We start from the raw sequence: 25,681 nt of genomic DNA, 5'->3' as shown, positions 1-25,681 counted from the left end.
CTCCTCGCAATGTTACCATGTGACTGTTGTGACCAATTACAGCAGGTCACATGACAGCTGTAAACAATGGATGGCTTCCTTTCATGCCATCCATTGCAGACAATTGTGTTGCTAGCTGTGATTGGTCAGTGTGATCACATCCAATCAAAGCCCATCTGTACCATGTGATTAGCTCTGGCCAATCACAGCTAATCAAAACGAAACAAAAAACAAACTGAATAAATCCACTTCATTCAGTAAAATGCTTGCTTATAGCAATGTAATGCACTGCTATAAGCAATCATGTATATTAAAAAAGAATAGCGCAACCATGCAAAAGAAATGACTATTAAATATGGAGACAATCCATAAATTAAAAAAATGGGGGTTTTGTCCCACCATATGGCCATATCGTGCTCAAGCCCACCACTGCATCAAAGTACCCCATTATCAGTGGGTCCTACACTATCCATAGAAAAGGGGTGAATCCAGCCTCTCCAACCCTTGGAGACAACACTCCTTGCTGGGATGGATGTGCTAATGCACTACAAAGGACTCCACCTGTATCTACTTGATGGTGGACTCTGATAGAGTACAGGTGTGTGTGGGGGGTGGGATGCTCAACCACAGAAGTCTGGTCAGACCGAATACATAATAATCAAGCAAAAAATTGGGGGAGCAATTTCCCATCCCCCACACACACCTGTACTCTATTGGTGTCCACTATCAAGTAGATATAGTAAGGAGTCCCCTATAGTGCATTAGCACACCTTCCCAGCAAGGAGTGTTGTCTCCAAGGGTAAGAAAGGCTGGATTCACCCCTTTTTTATGGATAGTGTAGGACCCACTGATAATGGGGTACTTTGACGCAGTGGTGGGCTTGAGCACGATATGGCCATATGGTGGGACTAAATCCCCATTTTTATTTGTGGATTGTCTCCATATTTGATAGTCATTTCTTTTGCATGTGTGCGCTATTCTTTTTTAATATACATGTTGCTTGGTCCATAGCTGCACTGGCTTTAGATATACATGTTCAGGGTTTGCTCCCCCAATTTTTTGCTGGTTTATTATGTATTCGGTCTGACCAGACTTCTGAGGTTGAGCATCCCATCCCCCACACACACCTGTATTCTATTGGTGTCCACTATCAAGTAGATATAGGAGAAGTCCCCTGTAGTGCATTAGCACACCTTCCCAGCAAGGAGTGTTGTCTCCAAGGGTAAGAAAGGCTGGATTCACCCCTTTTTTTAGCACTGGCTTTAGATATACATGTTCAGGGTTTGCTCCCCCAATTTTTTGCTTGTTTATTATATAAGCAATCATATTGTGGAAAAAAAAAATACAGATTACATCCCTAGAGTAGTACACGTTACTATGGTAATATATTGCTCTGGTCGAAGTGTGTTAAAAAATAAATAAATAAATAAAAAAAAAAAATACATTTCTAATAATTCTAATTTCTTCATTTTCCAAAAAATTATAAAAAAAAATTACAATTTTAAAAAAACTTTCCATTCCTCTTACTAAATACATTGGACTGTCTATTTTCAAAAAAAAGGGTTGTTTGGGGGGGTATTTGTACTGTCCTGATGTTTTCAGACCTCAAGAAAAGAGCTAGACCATTGGTACATCAGGACTGATCAATTTTCAGATCTATACCATAGTTTGAGGACTCAATAACTTTTCTACAAACAAAATAATTTACATTGAACTGGGTTATTTTCACCAAAGAAATGTAGCAGAACACACACTTTGACATAAAATTAAGAAAAGATTTGCAAGATTTTATAAACGAAAATTTTCAACATTTACATTCTTTTTCATTTTATTTAGCAAAAAGATAAAAAAACCCAGCAGTGATTAAATACCACCAAAAGAAGGCTCTAGAGCAGGGGTGGGGAACCTTTTTTCTGCAAAGGGCCATTTAGGTATTTATAAAATCATTCGGGGGCCGTAAAAAATTATCAACTTAAAAATGTGCTTGTTATATTTGGTCAAACATTTAATTAACTCATCCCTAATGTAATGTCTGCAACTGCTTCTCTTTGGTGAGGTGTGTGATGTTAGCTGGTATTGATGATGTTGCTACTCGCAACTGGTTTTCCAGGTTTGTGTGGGTCAGTCTGGAGCGCAGTCGACTTTGTGGTGGTAAGTTTTGAAAAGAACTGCTGGCGGGTAATGCTGGTGGGTATAGCTGGCTGGTACTGCTGGTGGGTACAGCTGTGGGTACTGCTGGCTCAGGCTGGTACTGCTGGCTTGTACTGTGCTGTGGGTACTGCTGGCTCAGGCTGGTACGGCTGTGGGTATTGCTGATTCAGGCTGGTACTGTGCTGTAGGTACTGCCTTGGGTACTGCTGGCTCAGGCTGGTACTGCTGGTTGGTACTGTGCTGTGGGTACTGCTGGCTGGTACTGTGCTGTAGGTACTGCTGGCTGGTACTGTGCTGTAGGTACTGCTGACTCTGGCTGGTACTGCTGTGGGTACTACTGGTTCTGGCTGGTACTGCTGGTTCTGCTGTGGGTACTGCTGGCTCTGGCTGGTACTGCTGTGTGTGCTGCTGGCGGGAAATGCTGGCTAGCAGCGGCACCGTGCTGGAGGAAGAGGCAATGTTTCCTGTATTGGTCACAGGCGGAGTGCATTTGATATCACTCCTCCTGTGACTCACTCAGACTGTCAGAACGGAGCCAGAACTATACAGGAAGCATTGGCTCCCTTCTGACAGATCAGCTGAGAAACACAGACTCAGCTGCATGGGGGGCCGGACCAAATGACTTCGAGGGCCGCATACGGCCCCCGGGACATAGGTTCCCCATCCCTACTCTAGAGTGAGCAAAATTATAAAAATTTAGTTTGGGTACAGTGTTGCATGTCCAAGCAAGGTCATTCAAAGTGGGACAGTGCAGAAAGCCAAAAATTGGCCTGGGCAGGAAGGGGGAAAAAGTGTCCGGTATTGAAGTGGTTAATTGCCACTTCCTCAGTTCAAGGTGATAAAATTGGTGTCAAGTAACAGCTGGTAGTGAGATCAACTTGGGAAATATTAGCTTTTGGCCACTAGGTGAATTGTAGTTTGTGGCAGTGGTGTCATCTAGTTGGATCAGCTACATATGTATGATCCACCTAGATGACATCACTGCCACAAACTACATTTCACCTAGTGGCCAAAAAAGAAGCCACGCAAAGCATTTTATTAAGTCAAATAAAGTAATTGGATGTTTTACTAAAGCAAACGACTCATGTCTATCTATAAATAACCACATTGGGTGCCTCTGCCAATCGAACAATCTAAGAGACCTTTTTGCGCTGAATCTTTCGAACAAACTTTTACTTATCTACACACCCTTAAAGAGAGAGAACTTTATAGGAGTTTGTGAAACATTAAGGACTAACTCACACAGAACAGACAACAGCTGGAGAGATAAATCGCAGCGGTTTCCTCTCTTGCAGCTGTTCATTCCAGCTGCAGTAGGGGGCGATATGGTGCGCGATTCAGCACATCACACAGCTCCCTTATTTTTACTGAACTTTTTATTTGAAGTGTACAAAAGTACACTATATTAGGTCAATAAACAGCAATGACATGTGATACTGTACAATGCAATTGTTTTTTGTGTGTCCTTGTGGTAACTGGGGTTTTACAATGCAGTAAATCGCTAATTACCACACAGCCAAATTCAGCCCACTGTGCTCTTAGGAACAAAATGCAAATAAAAAAAATATATATTATATTGCATATACAATTGCTACACAAGCCACATTGAAACATTGCAATGAAATATTAAAAAAAAAAATACCTTTCCATTTCAATCTGCAACATTGTAATTTTTTGTAAAATTCAATGCATTATTACAATCTGGAGGCAATCTGTACACTGTTGGTGTATGAAACACCAGAAATTTCATTTATTTCTTGTGTAATTGGCTGACTGATTTTCCCAGAAGTTTGCACCAGGATACAAGTCCGATTTTAGGCACCCTCTACAACAGAATTTTATGTTTCAATCTTTTTATTAGGAAAGGTTAATAACAAAATATACAAACAGAAATATCTGAAGAAGAAGCAAAACATACACCAAATGGGTGGAAGGGAACACCAATATGAAGAGAACATGTGTGTTTATAGCATCTCTGTAAGTAGAGAGAAAGTATTTAAAGTTCCTGAGATAACAACATAACATTCCAAAAAAACAAAGTCCGAAATGTCAAAATTTAAATAAAGTCAAGCCCTTAGGATCCCCAGAAAATGGATAGGGTTCCACAGTATTAGGGTTGCTTCAAACAAACTCAGGATCGATAAAATTGTGGTTTCTACTATTCAGGAACCCAAGTCATATGCAAAGATTGTCCATAAGGGGGTAGACATGACATTGAGAACCCTTTACTAAACAGTAAAATAAAGACCAGATATGCTGCAATTAAATTTCACATAGAGATCTTAGGTGAGGTTATCCCACCAAAATTCTGTAATGGGAGGTCCTGTCCCGGGAGGATAAGGAAACGAATCCACCCAGGAGGGACCTATTGGCCCAGCTAGCAACCCACCCCACTCAAAAGGTCAAATCAGGCAATAGGACTGGAATATTAGGAATAGGGGCTGCTTAAGCCAAAGTAGGAAAAGAGAGGGAACATAACTCGTGAAAAGAATAGGGCCAGGTCTGTATAAGGACAGAAAAAAGAATAGTAGGGAAGGTTAGGAAGGGAGTATCTATTGTAAGAAACAACACTCTGCCAGCACAAATAAAAGAGCGGAGGGTATCAATGGGATTAAAGGGGAACTCCCACATATCAAATCCAAGGATCCCAGATTATTTCAAATTTTTCGGTAGTGTTCAGGAGTATGCTAATAATCTTTTCCTGAGACATGATCCAGGATATTTTACGTTAGGCTAAGTGAAAGGAAACAGATGGTTTCTTCCAGGCTCAAGCAATCCTTCGTTTGGCCCCAGTAGGATGTAGAAAATTAGGGCCTGAGAGCATATGGGAATCTTAGGGATGCGTTGGTTGAGAAGGGCAATTAGTGGGTTATGGGTCAAAGAAATCCCAGTAATTTGGAAGCGCTCCAAATAAGAAAATCTAAAGTGAATTGTGGAACTGACTTGTCTTTCTATTGCCACCTAGTCAGGTTTTAGTCTCCTAGAGCAGATATCGGTAATAGAAAATTAAGCTGTTACTTGATAATACCCCCAAAGATTAGGTAGTCCTAATTCCCCTCTAAGCCTGGATCTGTATAAAATATGTTTAGAGAAATTATGTCTCATTTTGCCAGGGAGACAAAGCAGAATATAGGGGATTGCAATTTGGCGAGATGTGGCTTAATCAAGGGGATAGGAAGAGAAAGGAATAAATAGAAAATTCAGGGCAGAAGCCTCATTTTAACTGCATTCACTCTGCCTAACCAAGACAGCCCATGTAAAGACCACTGTGAGAGGTCAGATGATATTTTTTTAAAAAGAGGGTGGTAGTTAATTTGGTAAAGGTGGTCTATTGAAGTGGCTAAGTAAATACCCAAGTAAGGGATGAAAGTAGTTCCAGGAGAAGGTGAAATGATCCGTAAGCCTTCTACTGAGGTCGGGGGGGGGGGGTTGCCACATTGAGGGCCACAGATTTGGACACATTCACGTGAAGGCCTGAGACTTGGCTAAATTAATGTAGCAGTTGGAAAATATTAGAGTTTGAGATAAGGTGTGATGTTACGAAGAGAAGCATGTAAATCGGCAAAAAGATCACACTTATGGACAGATGGTCCACAGCAAACTCCGTAAATGTCAGGGTTACGTCTAATAGTAATGACTAGGGTTTTCTATAGCTATTGCGAAAATGAGTGGAGAGAGGGGACATCACTGCCTCGTACCTTTAGCGATAGGAAAAGGGTCAGAGTAATGACAATGCATTCTAACTTGTGCAGAAGGGTGAGAGTAGATGGCTTCCAAGTTAGGGCCAAAGCCATTTTCTAAGTATAACGAAAAGATAAGACCAGGCGACACTGCCAAATGCCTTTTGAAAATTTATTGATAGCAGAAAGCCTTCCTGGGGAGGACCCCCGTCCCAACCCGATTTCATAAGGGATATCACATCAATCACCCTACTTATCTGGTCTGGGCCCTACCTGCCCAGGATGAAACCTATTTGACCCTTACGAACGTATGTTCCAATAAATGATGCCAGCTGGTTTGATAAAACTTTAGACACACTTTTCAAGTCGTAATTGATCAAAGAAATTGGTCTATAATTTCCAACATTACTAGGATCTTTACCTGGCTTGGGAATTACTGAAATATATGCAAGATTAGAGGCAGGATGCAAGGCTTTACCACTCCTTAATGAGTTAAAGAACTGGACCAGATAAGGGGAGACCGTGTTGGGAAATGTCTTGTAGTAACAGGTCGAGAAGCCATCTGAACCTGGGGCCAACCCATTGCGTAGATCTTTGATAACATTCAGAACCTCGGTCTCTGAGATAGGAGAATCAAGGGTAGAACAGTGGTTGTCCTTAAGTTTGGGGAGGGAAATCTCCTCCAGGAAGGCTTTCAGTTTATGGGGGTTATCAGGGTGGTCTTGAGAATAAAGTTTAGAAAAGAATGAGTGGAAAGTTTCCATAATTGGTTTTGAGTGAGAAAACCTGTCAGGGATCAATTTTTAGGAAGGGAGAGTATCCAATATTTAGGGGTCAATTTAGATGCAAGTTGTGGGCCCATTTTATCTCTTCGGAGATAAAAGCGGCCTCTCGACCATCTCAGGTTTTTTTTTCAGCTACTGAGGTCAAGGCCAATCTAGCAGTTGTAGTTGTTGTCGAGTTAGGCTAACGAGTCAGTTGTAGGGTTAGGTGTGTGGATTTTGCAAAGTGATTTAAATTCTTCCAAGCTTTGTTATATCAGCCTGGAGTTGTTTCAGTTGGGAAGCCAACTGGATAAGCTTTCCTCATAGTACTGCCTTATGTGCCCCCCATAAGGGACCCAGAGAGATGTTATCAACATAATTTAAAAAGGAAGAACTCTAAGAGCTCTGTCCCTAGCATAGTGAATCTAACCGGGTCACTTAGCAGGGACTTGTTAAGACGCCAAGGGTGGGGACCCGAAGAGGAGGGGTCTTGCTTAGTTTGAGGACCAACAAATGGTCTGACCAGGGAATATCCCGGATGGGGGCCTGAGAAACCATAGGTATCTCTGAAGCAGGTATAAAAATGCGATCGATTCTAGCATATGTCCTGGTGGGTTTAGTTCCCTCCATGTCTATCAGCCCTAAGGAGTGTATAAGCCAAGCAATGCGAAAGCTTTGTTGAGGTGATCTTTTGAGGCAGGGAACCCCTTCTGCTGATCTAAGAGTTGATCGAAAGTTATGTTAGAGTGACACTCCATTATTACTCTCCCCTCAAAATGGAGGGCTAGTGAATGGAACAATGCTGAAAAGAAGGTGGCCTGACCCTGATTATGGGCATAGTAGGAAATAAAGGTATAAAGGCTTCCGTCAATATGGCCTTTGACTAGGATGTATCGACCTTATCAATCCTTAATGGTCTGAGAGGGATTAAAAGAAACTTTTTTTTATAAAGAAATGGTTACCCCCCTTTTCGTAACATCTGCATTTGCGACGTAGAAAGTTGGAAATTAATGGTTGAGAAACATAGGATTAAACTTCCCAGGGAAAGGAGTCTCCTTGAGCAGGAGTACATCAATACCCTAGGAATTGTAATGCTGGAAAGTCTTTTGTCCCTTTATCGGGGAGTTAAGACCCTGTGTTTTGTGGGAAGCCACTCTGAGAGTCACATTTGTAAGAGTAGAATTAGTTATGGACAGTGGGGGAGAAAACGCTCTCATGTGGTGAGCACATACCCAAATGACCGTAGAGAGTTCCTCGAGAAAACTGTTCTGGGAAGGCAAGAGATTCCAATTGCTCACGAGTTGTTGAGAATTCCGCATAAGCATCTGAAAGAAGGGAAAGAACATAAGGGTAAGAGAAGAAACACAAAAAGAAGAGAGAGGGGCAGGGATTCCAGAACTGGGACCGTTCTGAGTTCCCTGGCAGTAGGACTGGACCTGCCTAGTCCTACACAACCCCCCCCCCCCCCAAACAAAAGAGGGGTTAAGTGTATGGGCAGCCTGGAACGCAGGCTGCTATCCTGATGTCACCAGAGGTTAACAGTACCTCAGAGTCCCAGCAGGAGGAGGAGCAAGCTAAACCGCTCCGGCCAAGAGCCTCCATGGTATAAAAATTAAAACCACAAACAGAGAACACTAGACAACTTAAAATAAAGCATATAAAATATTCAAAAAGTATGGAATGGAGCCAAGGAAAAACATTTGAGGAGAGAACAAGCACTCGCAAGGGAATCAAGGTCTTATGCTACATATCTCCCAAGATGGCTAACGGATAGGGTGAAAAAAGGTTCCTTATAGCGGAGAGTGACCATCTTGATAAGGGAGTATAATAAAAGGATCACAGAATATCACACTAAACAAAAATTTAATATATAATAAAACAAAACTGAGGAAGTCCCGCAATGGAGAGGATGTCCGTTGGGAGAGTACAGAATTGGGGGGTATCAGTGAAGAACCAAAAACAGGATAGGGAGTTCTTCCAACCAACAGGAGACTAGGAAAAACCATCTGAGAAGCCACTGGTAAGAGGTCTCATTTGGGGGGGGTTAGAGTCTTGGTGTCTTTGGTTTTTGCTTATTCCAGACCGAAGTCAAGGGTTTGATCGGGGATTTAAGAGCTTAGACGATTGGCTGAGGAGTAGGAAGACAGATCTTGAGAGATGAATCCAAGTTGAAGGTGAATTTCATCATCCTGGAAATTTGTGAAGCCATGGTACTTTTTCCAATATTGGAACTGTAAGTGAAAAGGGAAGGACCACCAGTACTTCACCAACTTTTGGGACAGAGCAGTCTTGAGGGGTCTCAGGGGATCTCTGCCGCTGGATTGTGGTTGGAGAGAAGTCCGCAAATATTTATTTATATTTTGGATAGAGAGGTTCTCAGAGTCGCGTGATCTTCTCATCTCCTCCTTCACTGCATGGAAATGTGGCTTAACCACGTCTTTGGGAAGCTCATCTTGTGGGGGGGGGGGGGGGGGTTGCAGGGCTCTGTGGGCTCTATCAAGCTCGAGCCTATGGTTAGGAATGTCTGGAATGAGTTCCTTGATAAAAGATTTGACAGTTCCCTTGACATCCGAGACTGATACGAAAATTGTAATGTCTGATACGATTTCTAAAATCGTTAAATTTTAGAAAGTGTGGTGTCCAGTTGATCCTGTAGAGTTTGGAGGCATGCTGTATTTTGTTTGGCTGTGTCACAGTATGGTCCACAGCCTGCTCAATTGCGTCAGTAAGTGCACCTAGTCTCTGCAAGTCAGCCTTAATTGTGGATGTTATTTGGGTTGCAGTTTGAGCCAGGCAGTTTGCCAGCATTTCAGAGAATCTAGCAAGAATGTGAGCCATGTCAGGGAGGTGGTCTAGGAGTGATGGGGAGGCTGATTTTAACCCAGCAAGGTACACAGGACTGTTTATCATGGATGTGCCTAGAAGTTCTTTCATGGTCCTGCCCAGGAGGGATTCGGTAGAGGCCAGGGATACAGCATGGTAAGGATGGCTATGCACAGGTGTGGTGGGAAGGCCGCAGGAGTCCTTGGATGCTGGAAGAGGATCTGCTATAAATTTTGTGTCCTCTGTCTCCGCATGGTGGAGCCTCAGCCGCCATCTTGGATGTCCTCGGGGCCTGTGTACCAAAGCCAAGTTGGAGATATACCGCTTTCGGGCTGGTCACTCAGCATGCGGGCAGGTACTCTGATGTGTCCGGTGTTACGGGAAGTGAAGAGGAGAGGTGCCGCTCATGTTTGCTGGTGAGAAGGGTTTTCAGCCGGAGCGGGTCGGAGCCCCCGAGTTAGAGCGCCGTTCCGGAAGCCGTCACACATACCACTCCTACAACAGAATTTTAAATATTTGTCGAGATATTCTCTAAGGGTTAATGACTTTTAAGGGATGCAGACACTTAATTGCTTCTTTTTATAATACCGTGAGTACAACAGGTGGGTATAATCAACCAGACTCTCCCATTTAGAATCAGTATGCAATAGACATAGTGAAACAAAGTGCTCTAACTTTAAACCAGAAATAGGTATGATCTGCACCAAAAGTTTGATATTCTTTTCAACAAAAGTGGAGTAAATCTTTAACAGGTTTATAAAGCATTTATTTCTTTCAATTCCATAAATAATAGAGGATTTTAAGACCAGAGTTTTTGGTATTGCAAAGGTGCTAAAAGCAAAAATAAAAATAAAAAGATAGAGGGAAGAGAATAATAAAAAGCTCTACAAAAAGAAGAAAAGCCACATTTCAACTGTTTATCTTTGATCTTTAAAAGTTTTTTGTTTGTTATTAAAGTGGCTTTATTGACATTTAAAAAAGACTGGTATAAAGTTCAATACCTTAAATAATTTATTTATTTTTTATTTATTTCAGGTACTTCTATAGCGCTGTAAATTTACGCAGCGCTTTTACATATAAATTGTACATTCACATCAGTCCCTGGCCTCAAGGAGCTTACAATCTAAGGTTCCTAACTCACATACACAGTAGGGCCAATTTTTTTTTACAGGATCCAATTAACCTACCAGCATGTCTTTGGAGTGTGGGAGGAAACCGGAGTACCCGGAGGAAACCCACGCAGGCACAGGGAGAACATGCAAACTCCAGGCAGGTAGTGTCGTGGTTGGGATTCGAACCAGCAACCCTCTTGCTGCTAGGTGAAAGTGCTAACCACTACACCACTGTAGTACACCACTTTTGTGTCTCAATTTCTATGGATTTAGAATAGAAGCTATACAGACTTTCTGCATTATGATAGGCCGCTAAGATGCTACTGGGCTAGAAATACAGGCAATGCTTTTTGTTCACTGACACAAACTATGCTTACAACACAGGAAAAAAGAGCAGTGTCTTTTCAACCTTACCAACCATATAATGCACAGGACCTTGCACCCAAAACCTCAATTATGTAAACATCTAACCTGTTACAATTTTTCTTTTTTAAATGTATGCCCTGTCTATCGTCTGAACATTTTAAAGAAAAACAACAAAATCAGTGTGGGAAAGCTTGTTATGTCAATGTTGCAATTGCTACTGTCTACTATCCATGTGTTACAATTTGTACAATATTCTTGTTATATTTAAAAAGTCTCTCTCTCTCTCTCTCCTTGTATTATAGTGTACATTTGCTGTCCCTGCAAAATAACACAATCACTAATGACTAAACCACTGGCAACAAAAGTGAGTACGCGAAAATGAGTAAGTGAAAATGTCAAAATTGGGCCCAAAGTGTCAATGTTTTGTGTGGCCACAAATATTTTACAGCACTGCCTGAACCCTTTTGAAATTGGAGTTCACCACTGTTTGCAGGCTTTCTTGTGCATCATCTTTAGAAGAGGCTTCCTTCTGGGATGACAGCCATGCAGACCAATTTGATGCAGTGTGCGGCGTATTGTCTGAGCACTGACAGGCTGACCCCCCACCCCTTTAACCTCTGCAGCAATGCTGACAGCTCTCATATGTCTATTTCCCAAAGACAACCTCTGGAATATGATGCTGAGCACCCGCACTCAACTTCTTTGGTCGACCATGGCAAGGCCTGTTCTGAGTGGAACATGTCCTGTTAAACCACTACAAGGTCTTGGCCACCTTGCTGCAGATCAGTTTCAGGGTCTTTGGAATCTTCCTATAGCCTAGGCCATCTTTATGTAGAGCAACAATTCTTTTTTTTTCAGATTCTCAGAGAGTTCTTTGCCATATAGAACTTACAGTGACCAGTATGAGAGATTGATAGCGATAACCCCAAATTTAACAGACCTGCTCCCCATTCACACCTGAGACCTTGTAAAACTAACAAGTTACATGACACCAGGGAGGGAAAATGGCTAATTGGGCCCGATTTGTAATTTTTTTACCTTAGGGGTGTACTCACTTTTGTTGCCAGCGGTTTAGACATTAATGACTGTGTGTTGAGTTATTTTGAGGGGAAAGCAAATCCACACTAGTATAGAAGCTGTACACTCACTACTTTACATTGTAGCAAAGTATCATTACTTCAGTGTTGTCACATGAAAAGATATAATAAAATATTTACAAAAATGTGAGGGGTGTACTCACTTTTGTGAGATACGAATATATATATATATATATATATATATATATATATATATATATATATATATATATATATATATATATATATATATATATACACATATACATACATACACACACACACACATACATACATATACATACATACATACATACATACATACACGTATATTCTATTTAGATACATGTTTTTCACAAGTGTATAGATCGTGTTTATATATAGTACATCCTTTATACATTTGACCTTGTAAATTATCACCAGGGAAGAAACTAGGCCACCCTGTATAGTTTGGGTTGACCTATATAGAGTTATTACTAAAGGTGATTAATTACTATGTATAATAAGATATGGAAGGGGCATGCTCTTTAGGCTCTGAAAAGAGGGTAACCTCGAAACGCGTTAGCCGATGTGTCTACGGGCATTGTGAATTTACGTATATGGACTTAAGCAGATAATGTTATGTCTAAGCTATGATGCAAGCATTGGTTTGTGAGTACATTCACCTCAGTTTTATACCATTTCATAAAACAACACACTTTGTTTCCTATAGTAGATCCATGCCCCCCTGAAGGAAATCCAGAATAAGAAGTACAGCAGAGAGGGAGTTTCTTGCATGAAGAGAAAAGCTTCCAGACCTTGGAGTAAACCTTCCTAGTTACCATCTTGCTGCACTTGAGTAAAGTGCTGATCACCCTCTGTTAGTAGCCTTTTGCCCTTAAGGTATCCATTTCAAGATCTTTGCCTTTAGCTGGGAAGACTGAGGCCAGGACTGGAACACTGGGTGCTGTTACAACAGGTTCTCTCTAAAAGGCAGAAACCAAGGTGGCTGCACAGACATCCTTTGTAGGTTGGTTAACAAGGTCCACCTTAACGACCACAGGTCTTTCAGAATTATTTTGCACCTGCACTAACTTACCTAACTGACTCTGAAGCAGCGCTAGAAGTGGGAATGCATCGCCCACAATAAAGTTTTGGGACAATGCATCCACCTCCAGGGTACCAATTTTCAGAAAAAAGGATCTTGTTTGCACTTTCTGCAAAACAGGTCTATGGTGGGCATGATCTACTTAACCACTTAAGCCCCAGAAGATTTTACCCCCTTCCTGACCAGGGCCTATTTTGCGATTCGGCACTGTGTTACTTTAATGGACAATTGCGTGGTCGAGCAATGCTGTACCTAAACGAATTTGACGTCCTTTTTTTCCCCACAAACAGAGCTTTCTTTTGGGGGTATTTGATCACCTGTGTGATTTTTTTGATCATGCGCTATAAACAAAAAAAAGAGCGTCAATTTTGCAAAAATAACAATTTTTATCACATTTTTTTATATGAAATTCCCAAAAAAATGTAAAAATCTAAATTTTTTAACATTTTAGGCCAATTTGTTTTATGCTACATATGTTTGGTAAAAAAAAAAATGCAAAAAGCGTATTTTGCTTGGTTTGCGCAAAAGTTATTGCGTTTACTAACTAAGGGAAAGATTTTTGTCATTTTTTATTGTTTTATTTTTTAACCAGTAATGGCGGCGATCTGCGATTTTTTTGCGGGACTGCGACATTGTGGCGGACAGATCGGACCCTTGACTGACATTTATGACACTTTTGGGGTTACCAGTGACATTACTACAGTAATCAGTGCTATACATATGCACTGTTACTGTAAAAAATGACACTGGCAGGGAAGGAGTTAACTTTATTTGAGAGGGAGGGGTTAAGTGTGTCCCTAGGGGCGTGCTTCTAACTGTGATTGGATGTGGCTACTGGTGTAAGAACAGAGATCAAAGGTCCTACATAGCAGAACCGTATGATCTCCATTCTTACACAGGGGAGAATGACAGGTGGCTGTGTTTACACTAGCCGCCTGCCTTTCTCCCGCTGTAACGGACAATCGCGAGTGCCCAGCGGACATCGGGTCTGCCGGGCAAACGCGCGGGGGGGGGGGGGGGGGGGGCGTGAGCGAGCGGGAGCGCGCCTCCGGCGGCGCGCGCTCGCTCCCTAGAGCCTCACAGGCTAGCGACGTAGACCTAGTAGACCACTTGAAAATCCAAAACGGCCTCCTTCAATGCTGTTATTTCTCCATCATTTCATTTTCACAGACTGGCATCTGTGGTAATCTTAATTAGGCAAGTTTGGGCCCAAGCCCTGCCCCCTGAAAGGTTTATAGGGTTCCACCACACCACCAAGGATTGGCAAACATCCGGACACGAGGCTCTTAAATCTAGGGACTCTCTTTTTCGATACCACAAAGACAGAACAAATACTTGGAGATGCCTCAAATGCCAGGCCAAGCTCAGGGCTGAGAGGGAGGCAGTCATTAAGCCTAAAAGTCTCATGATGTATCTTAGCGACACTAGCCTTGCGGTTACCAATTGATGGGCCAACGAGTGGATCTTTTCCTCTTACACTGAATCACGCATCCTAAGATATTCTGGTTTGAACTGGTTTCAGCAAAGATTTCTCAGTTTAGATCAACCACACAAGATTTTCTAGGATGGACAGTAACGCAGGTCTGTCAGGACTTTTTCTATTGAAAGGGTATACAGGAGAATGAAATCATTGAAAGTTGAAGATATCTCATGAAATCTTTAAGGATCTTGGTGACAATATTTAGTGCTGCCGTGAGAAAAGGTAAGGACCAAATTGTCAGTGCTCCTGCTCCTGTCTCCACTGCAAACTCAAAAATCCTGTGGTGCACCTGGTAATTAGAAATGTCCACATATGTGTCCTGTAAGTGAACATGAACCTGCTACGAGCAGTGTTAACGGGCCCTTAAATGTTCAACTTTTGGGGGAAAAAAAAAAAAAAAGAACACACGCATACATTTTTGAAATAAAAAAAAATAGCAATTATTTTTTACCGCAGAGGCTTGCAAAGCATTGCACCCATAATCAGTGGATCATGGGTTCATTGTTGGGTTCCTGCAGAAAAGCCCTACACCTTTCAGCCTGCACATCTGTACAAGCTTTCAGCTTGAAAGCAACAGGTCTTGTGAATGGCACTCATTTATCTCAATGAACTGCGAGGGTGCTGATGAGTGCACTACTCATCAGCACCCTCGCAGTTCATTAAGAACTACAAGCCATCTGCTGCAGCCATCTGGACTTTTAGTTCTCTCATTCAAAAATTCCTGTAAATGAATGATGCAGCTGTGCGTAATTTATTAATGGGGGAGAAAGACATGTAGCATGTTACACCCTAAATATGGGTGTAACGTCTAAAATGCTCCAAAAGATGAACTTTTTCTTCAAAGCCCAAGAAATGTGGCAATACATTCGGACTAAGGCCTGGTTCACACTTCTGCACAACTTGCATACGACTTCTTTAACAGAAAGCAGTGCAAGAATCTTTTTCTAAGTCATTGCTCTTATTAGAATGCTTCCATTGCACCTAATGGGGCACGACTTTTCATGCTACTTGTGCTCTCAAAATCGGAGCGCACGTCGAACCAGTGAGACCCGGGCCTTAAGCCCCGTACACACGATCAGATTATCGAACGATCTGACGTCAGTTTTTTGAGGCATGCTAGTCTGATGTGGAAAGTGAAGAGGTTATTTTCAGAATTCTACTTCAGAAGTGATGTCATGTGTTGGATTGCTTTGTATGTGTTCTTTCGTCTCTGAGCATGCCTAGTCTTGCTCTTAAGATTTTTTTCCGTCTAAATCTGTACTAAGGAGACGAAAATCGGACGTTGTATTATGGACGACAAAAATTTTATAGCCTGCACATCAGGATTTTGTCAGCCGAAAAGTCGGAGTTGGCTATCGAAAGCACCATACTAACAATCCGAAAATCGGCAGATCGGTCGTCGGAACGAATTTTCCCTACAGATTTTCTTATCGTGTGTACGGGCCTTTAGTGTTAGCTGCTTATAAACAGCTCAAAAGAAAACCCTAACAGTTTCACCATCTATAGATTCCAGACAGAGTAGAAAAAATAAAATACCTATTTACTGTACATTTGTAAATCGCCAGATAAAAGAAATTGACAGATGACTAGTTTAGGCTAATTTTCTGCTTCTAGAATGTGGCCTGATAAATACTTCTTTACATTCATCTAAACACCAAAGCTTAATTGAGGAACTTAAATTTTCCCAAGCTGGCCTTAATTTGTCACACATCACCAACAGATGCTGTAATATTCTGTGCACCATTTTACATTCAGGGCATCTATAAACTCATCAAAGTTTAATGAAGTGCTCCTAGCTTGTTAAGGTTGTGCTACATTTTAGGAAAAACAGAATGTATTTCGCAATTAAATGAAACTAAAAACAGCGCTTTAACTTCCCTATATTAAAACAGAAATCCCAAAAGCATTTAAGGTGAAAGAGGATTAGGAGTCGTGAGATGCAGTTTGCCATTCTTAAAGTTAAAATCCAGTCTGTAAGGCATAATTCCTTGCGGGTGAACCATATACAGCACATTGCAAGGATATTTAGCAGACAAAATAAAGATTGCTTTTCCTGTACTACAGATAACTTTTTCCATCTTTTTTTTTAACCCCAGGCAGTGCCAAGTGGAAGGATCTGCCTAAGTGTTGTAAGCCATAGCATGCTTATAGGGTCTGTTCACACCACTGTTTTACCAATTTGTATGGCACCCCAACTAACCCAGGTTGCAGTGCTCTGCAACGCAAGGTGTGGTGTGATACAAAAAAGCAGAGGGAACTATTTTAGGTCCGTTGTGGTGCACTAGGCAGTGAAAATGAATGGGCAAATGTGCGTGCAATAAACACAATGGACCTGACCAGTGCATATAAGCACTTAGGGCCAGTTCACACCAGAATGCAGAGCGGGAAACTTGCATTCCCTGCACACTTCCCACACTGCGTTCAAAATGCACTGCACTTGCAGTCTCCAATGAGTCAACCTATTGACACCCAAAGCGCATTTTGCAAAGGCACTGCATTTGCCTGCACCGGACCGAAGTGATCCGGTTGCTGTGCATTTTGTTAAGCAGTGTATGCACACTACTTTTGGTGTAGTCCGGCACAGTTTCAGCCCATTAAACTGAATGGGCAGAAATCACACTCTACGGGAATGGCATTCTGTGTGATTCATGGTGGGATCCACAAGGATCTCTGAAGTGATATCAATTATACATCTCTTGCAAAGAATGTCTATAAAATGACTTAAGCTGACCATAGACGGTTTGAATCTCAGCTGGTTCAGCAGGAACCACCCAAGATTCGAACCATGAATGGGCAGGCTGAATGTACCCAAGTTGATCGATCAACTTGGGTACAACCAGCCAGCCGGATTTTACATGTGATTATTTAAATCGGCACTTGAAGCCGCTAGCAATAAACACTGTGTATTCTTGGCGGGGACGGCGAGAACACAATGGCTAGGCAGGGGGATTCCCGTCAGCAATGTCTGATGGAGGAATCAAGCAAATTTCTTTCATGCAACCCGTGGTGTGTATGGCCAGCCTAAGCTCTGCACAGACTTTTTGGAAAAGCACTGGCCCAATCACAAGAACAGGTCTTTAGTGTGCTGCTGGCAAATGCTGTACAAATAACTCCCAGTTGCGAGAAAGCAACATATGAATTTTTCTATTCTTTTTAAACTTTCAGTTAGTTGCATAGTGTCAAACTGCCGGCCCTCCAGCTGTTGCAAAACTACATTTCCCACGAGGCATTGCAAGGCTGACAGTTACAAGCATGACTCCCCCAGCCAAAGGCATGATGGGGCTTGTAGTTCTGCAACAGCTGGAGGGCCGCCAGTTTGACACCCGACAAATTTGAATATCAGATTTTAAACAAATGGCTTTGCATGCTAGATGAGAGTTTCTGAAAAAGTGGCATTTTGCTGTAAAGTCCTTTGCAAATATTTTTTTTTTTTTTTTAAAGAGGAAGAAATAAAAAGACAAAAACTCCTCTTATTTTTAGCACAGGCTTTGGTACAAGAAAAGCTTTCTGAACACTTGATCATTTTGCTGTTTCTAACAAGGATGTTGCCCTATTCATACAACTGCAAAATATTTTTTCCCTTTTCACAGATATAAAGGTGTAAGCGCGCTTCAGAAGAAATTGGGTTGTTAAAATGAAAATAAATGGTATCACATATAGCACTCGGGGAAAGAAAGCAACATTTGAGTACACATAAAGCTCTTTAAATCAAAACTGTGCCTGATTTGGGAAAGGCTGAGATGTGGTCACTCTAATGGTCTGGGTCCACACAAAGGAGTCTTTGAACTGGGAAAATCCGTAGAACCAGCCAAGTCTATCTTGAGCTGTTCTGTTGAAGAGCTGAACAAATGCACCTTTTGTTCTCGCTTTAAGTCCACTTTACATTGGGTTTTCATTTTTAACAATGGTATAGGTTAAATATAAACATGGTTTTGTGGCACTAAAATATTGTAGGCAAAAATCAGAACAGTTTTAGATTTATTGGTTTTATTGTGACTCTTGTGCCAGAAAGCTGATGTATTCCTTGTTTGCATTGACCTAGGCAGGAAAACATTGCATATTCTTCCCACAATGCATACCGTTTATATGGATTGCATGATTTTTATAATACCATACATACAGGATACTTTTTACTATCTTGCATAGAAAAAGATTAAAGAATGTGTAAACCCATAACATTTCATATTCCTGATATGTGCCTGCTGTACCATGTACTGGTATGAAAAAGTATCCTGTTCTCTTTTCTTTGTATTGCTTCCTTTGTGTGAAGTCCCTGGTGTTCCTGCCAGTCCCTCTGCTTTCCTATTAAACTGACCACAGTAAGCAGTAGAGCACTGCATGATCAGTTCTCCGTCTCTGCTAAGAACTGAGCCTGCTCTCCACCGATGATTAGACTTGTCCCGACAGCCCCCCCCTTTCTTGCACAGCAACTAGTGTACTTGATAACATTTTTTGCATTCCCCTGTACAACAGGCACCCAGACTGGAAAAGAGAGGGGCAGGTTTTAAAGTAAATAAGTTGTGTTGCATACAATTGTGCCAACAATTAAAATGCTGATAGAAGGAGAGAGAGTAGATGAAAATCTCAGGACTGGATGCACTGAAATCATAGGTGTAGCAGGGGGTGTGCCTGGGCACACCCTAATTACTATGCGTGTTACTAATTCCCCCTACTTTTGGGCTTCCACCCCTTGTTGGCCCCCTGCACCGTGCTGCTGGCTTCCCTTTTCTACAACCCCCCCACCTGCTGCGGGGCAAGGTTTAGGATGGAGAGTGTTATGTGTCAATTCATAACAGAAGCATAGTACACTGTGTTACCATGCTTCAGTTTGTGAATGAACCGGAAGCCACTCAGCACAGAGCACTTCCCATTCATTCACTGTCCAGTGCAGTTGAGGCAGCAGAGAAAGGCATGTGTGTTTGAGCTTTGGGGTGCACACCCTAATGCAATAGGCTGGACACACCTATGACTGAAATAGAAATCCTTTGGCAGGTAAAACCGCTACCTTATACTGTAGGTTTTTCATCTGTATGCATGGGTGTTTGCTTGATTTAAAAATTTTACTTGTTGGCTGGGGATTCTACTAAATAAGTTGTTCAGTTAACAATAGATCGCAGTTAAATGTGGGAAAGCTAATTTATTTAGGTCAAAATTAATAGCCAAAACAATCAGAAAATGAACAGGAGGAAAAAAAAAGGTGTTTCTATGCTCAGCATTTATTTTAGTGTGAGTGTGTGTGTGTGTGTGTGTGTGTGTGTGTGTGTGTGTGTGTTACCAAGTCTCTATTTTCTTGTGAATTGAATAATTAGCATAATCAGGGCCGTTTGAAGGAATTTGGGGGCCCCAAGCAAAATGGACATGGAGGCCCCCCCGCACACACGCAAAGCCTACAGGAACCACAGCATAGCCATACAGCTTAAGTTCACACTTTATATAAATAAAAAATGAGTACAGTGCAAATACTGCTTGAAAAAATATTTTAAATTTGAACATTTTCAACAATTGAACATTTGCAAAAAACACCACTGTACCATAAAATCAAATATACATTAAAAAGTGCACAATAACTAAATCTAACATACTTACACACACACACACTCACATTAACATTTTTCAGTTCTCACAAACATGTGCAAATTATCTAAAACTGTTGTTTGCGAGCCTTGTTTTCTGCAAAGGCAATCACAATGTCCTCCATGCCCCTCCCGTTCCCCCACCATGTGCCCTAGATGATACCAGGGGGACTTTTTTCTGGTCCGGTCCACGTGTGTGAGGAGGATGTGATGACTCGTGGTGTGTCTCTCTCTGGCGAAGTTCGCGGGCCTGGTGGGGTGGCGCCACTCCCGCACGCGCTTTAGGCCGCCTAGGCTGGGGCGGGGCTGGTGCGCACTGCTCGGATGCGCGCCGCCGCCGCGCACTTTCCCCCTATCGAGCCAGCGCCGCGTGACGTCCTGCCACTCCCCCGCTGTGCGCCCGCCCGCCGGCCTGTCACAGGCCGCCTGTGTGTTGTGAGGCCGGCCTGTGTGTGTGAGGCGCGGCGCGCAGCGTTTGTGTTTTGGGATAATGTCAGTCTGTGTCTTTGGTCTTGGGGCCCCAGGCCAGCTCTGGGCCCCAAGCAATTGCTTGTTTTGCCTGCCTTGACGCAACGGGCCTGAGCATAATAGCGCATTTGTAATATACAACAGTATTTACCAGGTATTCACCTGTACTAGTTTGATTAATGTCCCCCTGTAATGGAATACTTGGAAGCCTTTAGTATACAAACTATTCTCTAGTCTTCCGAAGGTCACAAACATAGTAACACCATCAACAAAAATCTAAACAATATAAAGGATTCTTCCTTTTCTTACTCATCTAAGGGCTACGGTATGAAAAATGAAGTCTGTGTGTATAATCTATAATAGCCTTGAAAGCAAACACAGCTGTAAGGGCTAACAAGCTTCCTCAGCAAGCATGACGCATAAGGTTAGCATGATAGTTAAGAGATCTCTTGCATTACCTTAAGAAACCAGAAAAAATAAAATAAAGAAAGATGTTGGGTAACCTAAAGTGGTTGTAAACCTTAGACATGAAATCTGAACAAAGCACATATTTCTACCTCTCTCCAAACACTAAGGGGTTTATTTACTAAAGTTGGAGGATGCAAAATTCAGGCTCACATCTGCATAGAAACCAATCAGCTTCCAGGTTTTCTTGCCAAAGTTTAATTGAACAAGCTGCGGTAAGAAGCTGGTTGGTTTCTATGCAGAAGTGAGCCCGATTTTGCATTCTTCGGCTTTAGCAAATAAATTTTCTGTTAAGATTTACCAAAATCCATATAATATGAGGTCAAAACTAAACAACACTTTTAAATTGTATCCTACAGTGCCTTGCAAAAGTATTCACCCCCTCGACTTTTTACCTATTTCGTTACATTACAGCCTTAAAGTTCAATGTTTTGTTAATTTGAATTTTATGTGTGGATCAGAACACAATAGTCTAAGTTGGTGAAGTGAAATGAGAAAAATATATACATAAAACTATTTTTTAGAAATAGAAAACTGGCATGTGCGTATGTATTCACCCCCTATGTTATGAAGCCCATACAAAGCTCTGGTGCAACCAATTACCTTCAGAAGTCACATAATTAAAATGATATCTCATTACATATACACACCTTTTTTCAAAGGCCCCAGAGGCTGCAACCCCTAAGCAAGAGGAACCACTAACCAAACACTGCCATGAAGACCAAGGAATTCCAAACAAGTAAGGGACAATGTTGTTGAGAAGTACAAGTCAGGGTTAGGTTATAAAAAAAAATATCCAAATCTTTGATGATCCCCAGAAGCACCATCAAATCTATAACCAAATGGAAAGAACATGGCACAACAGCAAACCTGACAAGAGACGGCCGCCCACCAAAACTCACGGACCGGGCAAGGAGGGAATTAATCAGAGGCAGCACAGAGACCTAAGGTAACCCTGGAGGAGCTGCAGAGTTCCACAGCAGAGACTGGAGTATCTGTACATAGGACGACAATAAGCCGTACGCTCCATAGAATTGGGCTTTATGGCAGAGTGGCCAGAAGAAAGCCATTACTTTCAGCAAGAAACAAAATGGCCCGTTTTGAGTTTGCAAAAAGGCATGTGGGAGACTCCCAAAATGTATGGAGGAAGGTGCTCTGGTCTGATGAGACTAAAATTTTACTTTTCGACCATCAAAGAAAACGCTATTTCTGGCGCAAACCCAGAACACATCACATCACCCAAGAACATCATCCCCACAGTGAAACATGGTGGTGGCGGCATCATGCTGTGGGGATGTTTTTCAGCAGCCGGGACTGGGAAACTGGTCAGAGTTGAGGGAAAGATGAATGGTGCTAAATACAGGGATATTCTTGAGCAAAACCTGTACCACTCTGTGCGTGATTTGAGGCTAGGACGGAGGTTCACCTTCCAGCAGGACAATGACCCCAAACACAGAGTGTCAAGCAACACTTGAGTGGTTTAAGGGGAAACATGTAAATGTGTTGGAATGGCCTAGTCAAAGCCCAGACCTCAATTCAACAGAAAATCTGTGGTCAGACTTAAAGACTGCTGTTCACAAGCGCAAACCATCCAACTTGAAGGAGCTGGAGCAGTTTTGCAAGGAGGAATGGGCAAAAATCCCAGTGGTAAGATGTGGCAAGCTCATAGAGACTTATCCAAAGCGACTTGGAGCTGTGATTGCCACAAAAGGTGGCTCTACAAAGTATTGACTTTAGGGGGGTGAATAGTTATGCACATTGACTTGTTCTGTTATTTTGTTCTATTTGCTTCACAATAAAAAAAAAAAAAACACATACAACATCTTCATTTTTGTGGGCATGTTCTGTAAATTAAATGATGCAAATCCTCAAACAATCTTTGTTAATTCCAGGTTGTGAGCCAACAAAACATGAAAAATGCCAAGAGGGGCGAATACTTTTGCAAGGCACTGTATAAGACAGGCCTTTATACTATATAGTTGAAGGTAAATCTAAAGAAAATTGTACAGAAAATTGTAAAAAAAATTGTATAATGTATGGCCTGCCTAAATGTCATTTCTCTCTAACTAGTTCTTCTGCTATCAGCATGAATCACTTCTGAAAAGTTTCCTGACACCAAGAGAAAAAAAAGATGACAGGAGAGGGAGCTCTAGCTGATTGACAACCTCAGCTCTGTCCCTATGTGCTATGTCTCTTCCCTCTAATCAGCTCACCTAGTTCATGTACAGTGTGTAACTGTAGCTTCCCATCTTTTCTACTTTGCAAGTCCATGAAAAATCACTTTCATCTCTGCAAAGATGTACAGGACAAAATGGCTGCAAATTAGGTACAACTTTTGAAGGAGGATTGGTTTTATCTCTGCATATCACCTGAGGCCAGTCACTTCACTGAGTATAGGTAAGGGTTTACAACCACTTTACAGTTGAACCCTGGGAAATGAAAAAAAACGATTTTTGTAAGATTTTACTGTAAAATCTTTTTCTCTGAAGTCCATTGACAGACGCAGCCTCCATCTTCATTAGCTAAATGAGTTATGCTGCCCCCTGCAGGAGTAGTCTAATCCACTCCGTAACAGTCTGCGATGCCAACACAGACACAAATAATGGTTTCAAGATGGAACCCGACAACACGTGAAGATGGCGGAAAAGGGATTCCACCCGCCTGTCCACCGGATCCGTAAAAACCAGGGAATCTTCCACAAGCACAACAGTAGATTTGTTCAACCTGGAGACAGGGTGGTCCACCTTAGGTGGCATGGTCCAGCGGTTGGAGACCGTATCAGCAAAAGGATACCGGCATTTAAAAGCAACTAACATGTGCTTAGCGCGCCACAATTGGTTATTCACAATATCTTGAAAAGTCTCGGGACAGGGAAAAACCTTGCCAGACTTTTGGGTCTTGCGGGAGCCAAAGGCCACCTGTGTCCCTGCCGGCGTGGGCTCATCAGCCAATTTTAAAGTTTCCTGTACAGAAATAATCAGGGCTTCCACCAAAGTGCATTCCCATGCTGCAGCTGAAGACAGGTTCTCTTCACCATCTGACTGGGAGGACAGTGACCATTCAGGTAGGGGGGCATCTGTGGTGACCACATCAGCCTCTGATTTAGAGGACTCCACTAATGATGGAGAAGGCAGCGGCTGTTTTCCGCTATTAACCTTTTTCATGACAAAATCAACTTTTGTTGCCAGGTTTTCCAGAGCTGCTGAAATCGTGGCCAGCGACTGCGATCCAGACTGTCCGGGAGTCACACAGAGTGGGTCTGAGGGAGAAATTACAGCCTGGGACTCCATATTCAAAGTTTTAGAAAAACGGAGTACTGTCAACTTTAAGAGCGCCGATCGCGGTTCCCACCGCCAATCGCAGCGGTCTGCAGAGTCCCCCTAAAATATACACTAACAGCAAAGTGTGCAGTGATATGCCCGCAGAGACCCCCAGTACTGTACCACCTCCAGAGAGAACCCTCCTGAACGGCCTGCAGCAGGAAGAAGCATCACAGGAAGTGACCTCGGCCTGGATGTAAAAGGTCACCCTGCTAGTGCAGTACAACAGACTACACAAAACTGGTTGCCAATGCAATTTACTAGGAAGCTCAGGGAAAATTGCTGCTCCATACAAGTCAATGGAAAATTCCATGCATTTCTGAGCATGCGCAAAGCTCGTACCTGTGCATGCACACTCCTTTGTCAACCCGGAACGACTAGGAGACAGCCGGCATCTCCTCCTTGCCAGATCCTGGCCTCTACATATCGTATCGGCTAGAACGGACTTTTCACCTGTAGGAGATCCTTTCGGTCTACTGATGAGCCCAAAACCATTAATTAATATCATTGCTGTGTCTTGCAAAATAAAAAAAAAGTTATACACTTAGAGGCGCTTTTCTTTTTTTAAAATGACCTTTCAAGAGTTTGCCTTACTTCTGAGAAGAGCTACCTTCATTCAAGTGTTCCATACTCCTTTACCACCAATGGACTACTCAGATTTTTATAGACGCTTTATAATCCCTTTATGGACCTTTTACTCTGCCAAGTATCATTTATCACTAGATCAATACCGGATTTCCCTGAACGCTTGGTAAATTTGTTTCATTCTGCTCTCTACTCTGTGTCCTCCTCCCCTTCCCCTCCCTGCTTGTCAGCTCCATGTCACGGCCAACCCGCCCCTCCTGCTGCTCAAATAACTGTTAATATGTTATATAATCCTGTTTGTTTCCTAAGCCTGTGTACCTCGGTCTGTGTTTTATAAAAAAAAAAAATGCTGATTTTAGTGTGCTGCTCGGCGATCACGTGACCGGCTGGCGCTCTCTCTCTCTCCTCCACTCCTCCAGAGTAATGTCAGCAGGAGAATATCAGCCCCGCCCCCTGCAACTGTCAGGCGGGGAGAAGAGGGAGCCATCCAGTCATGCGATTGCCGAGCAGCACACTGAAATCTGGTATGTACAGCATTTTTTTTAATAAAACACAGAGACAGAGGCACATAGGCTTAGGAGACAAACAGGATTATACAAAGTCATGCAAGTGGCTTAACCACTTTAAGGCTAGGCACGCCTTTCTGCATCTACAGAGGAAAACACGCAGTCGCTTAGGCGATTAATCCCAATGGCACCCCCACTGTACTATGCGGTTTCACTGCAGACGCATTTTCTGAAAAGGTGCAGTGA

At 42.3% G+C, this 25,681-nt stretch overlaps 1 protein-coding gene across 2 annotated transcripts in view; it reads right to left on the bottom strand.

The window, feature by feature from the left end:
- Positions 1-25,681, bottom strand: part of PTAR1 (protein prenyltransferase alpha subunit repeat containing 1) — a 98,956-nt gene that overhangs the window by 52,098 nt on the left and 21,177 nt on the right. The window contains exon 3 of one of the 2 annotated variants that reach the window (XM_082254946.1): positions 7,807-7,899. The exons of the other annotated variant lie outside the window; for it this stretch is intronic. Coding sequence (XP_082111072.1) covers positions 7,807-7,899 — 93 coding nt within the window. The remainder of the gene's footprint in view (positions 1-7,806; positions 7,900-25,681) is intronic. 2 annotated transcript variants of the gene reach the window in all.

Source organism: Pelophylax lessonae, assembly GCF_965119305.1.
Source record: "Pelophylax lessonae genome assembly, chromosome: 1".
In the NCBI taxonomy this organism is placed as follows: Eukaryota; Metazoa; Chordata; class Amphibia; order Anura; family Ranidae; genus Pelophylax; species Pelophylax lessonae.
Note: the sequence above shows the minus strand (reverse complement) of the source record. Positions and strands in the feature narration are given on the sequence as shown.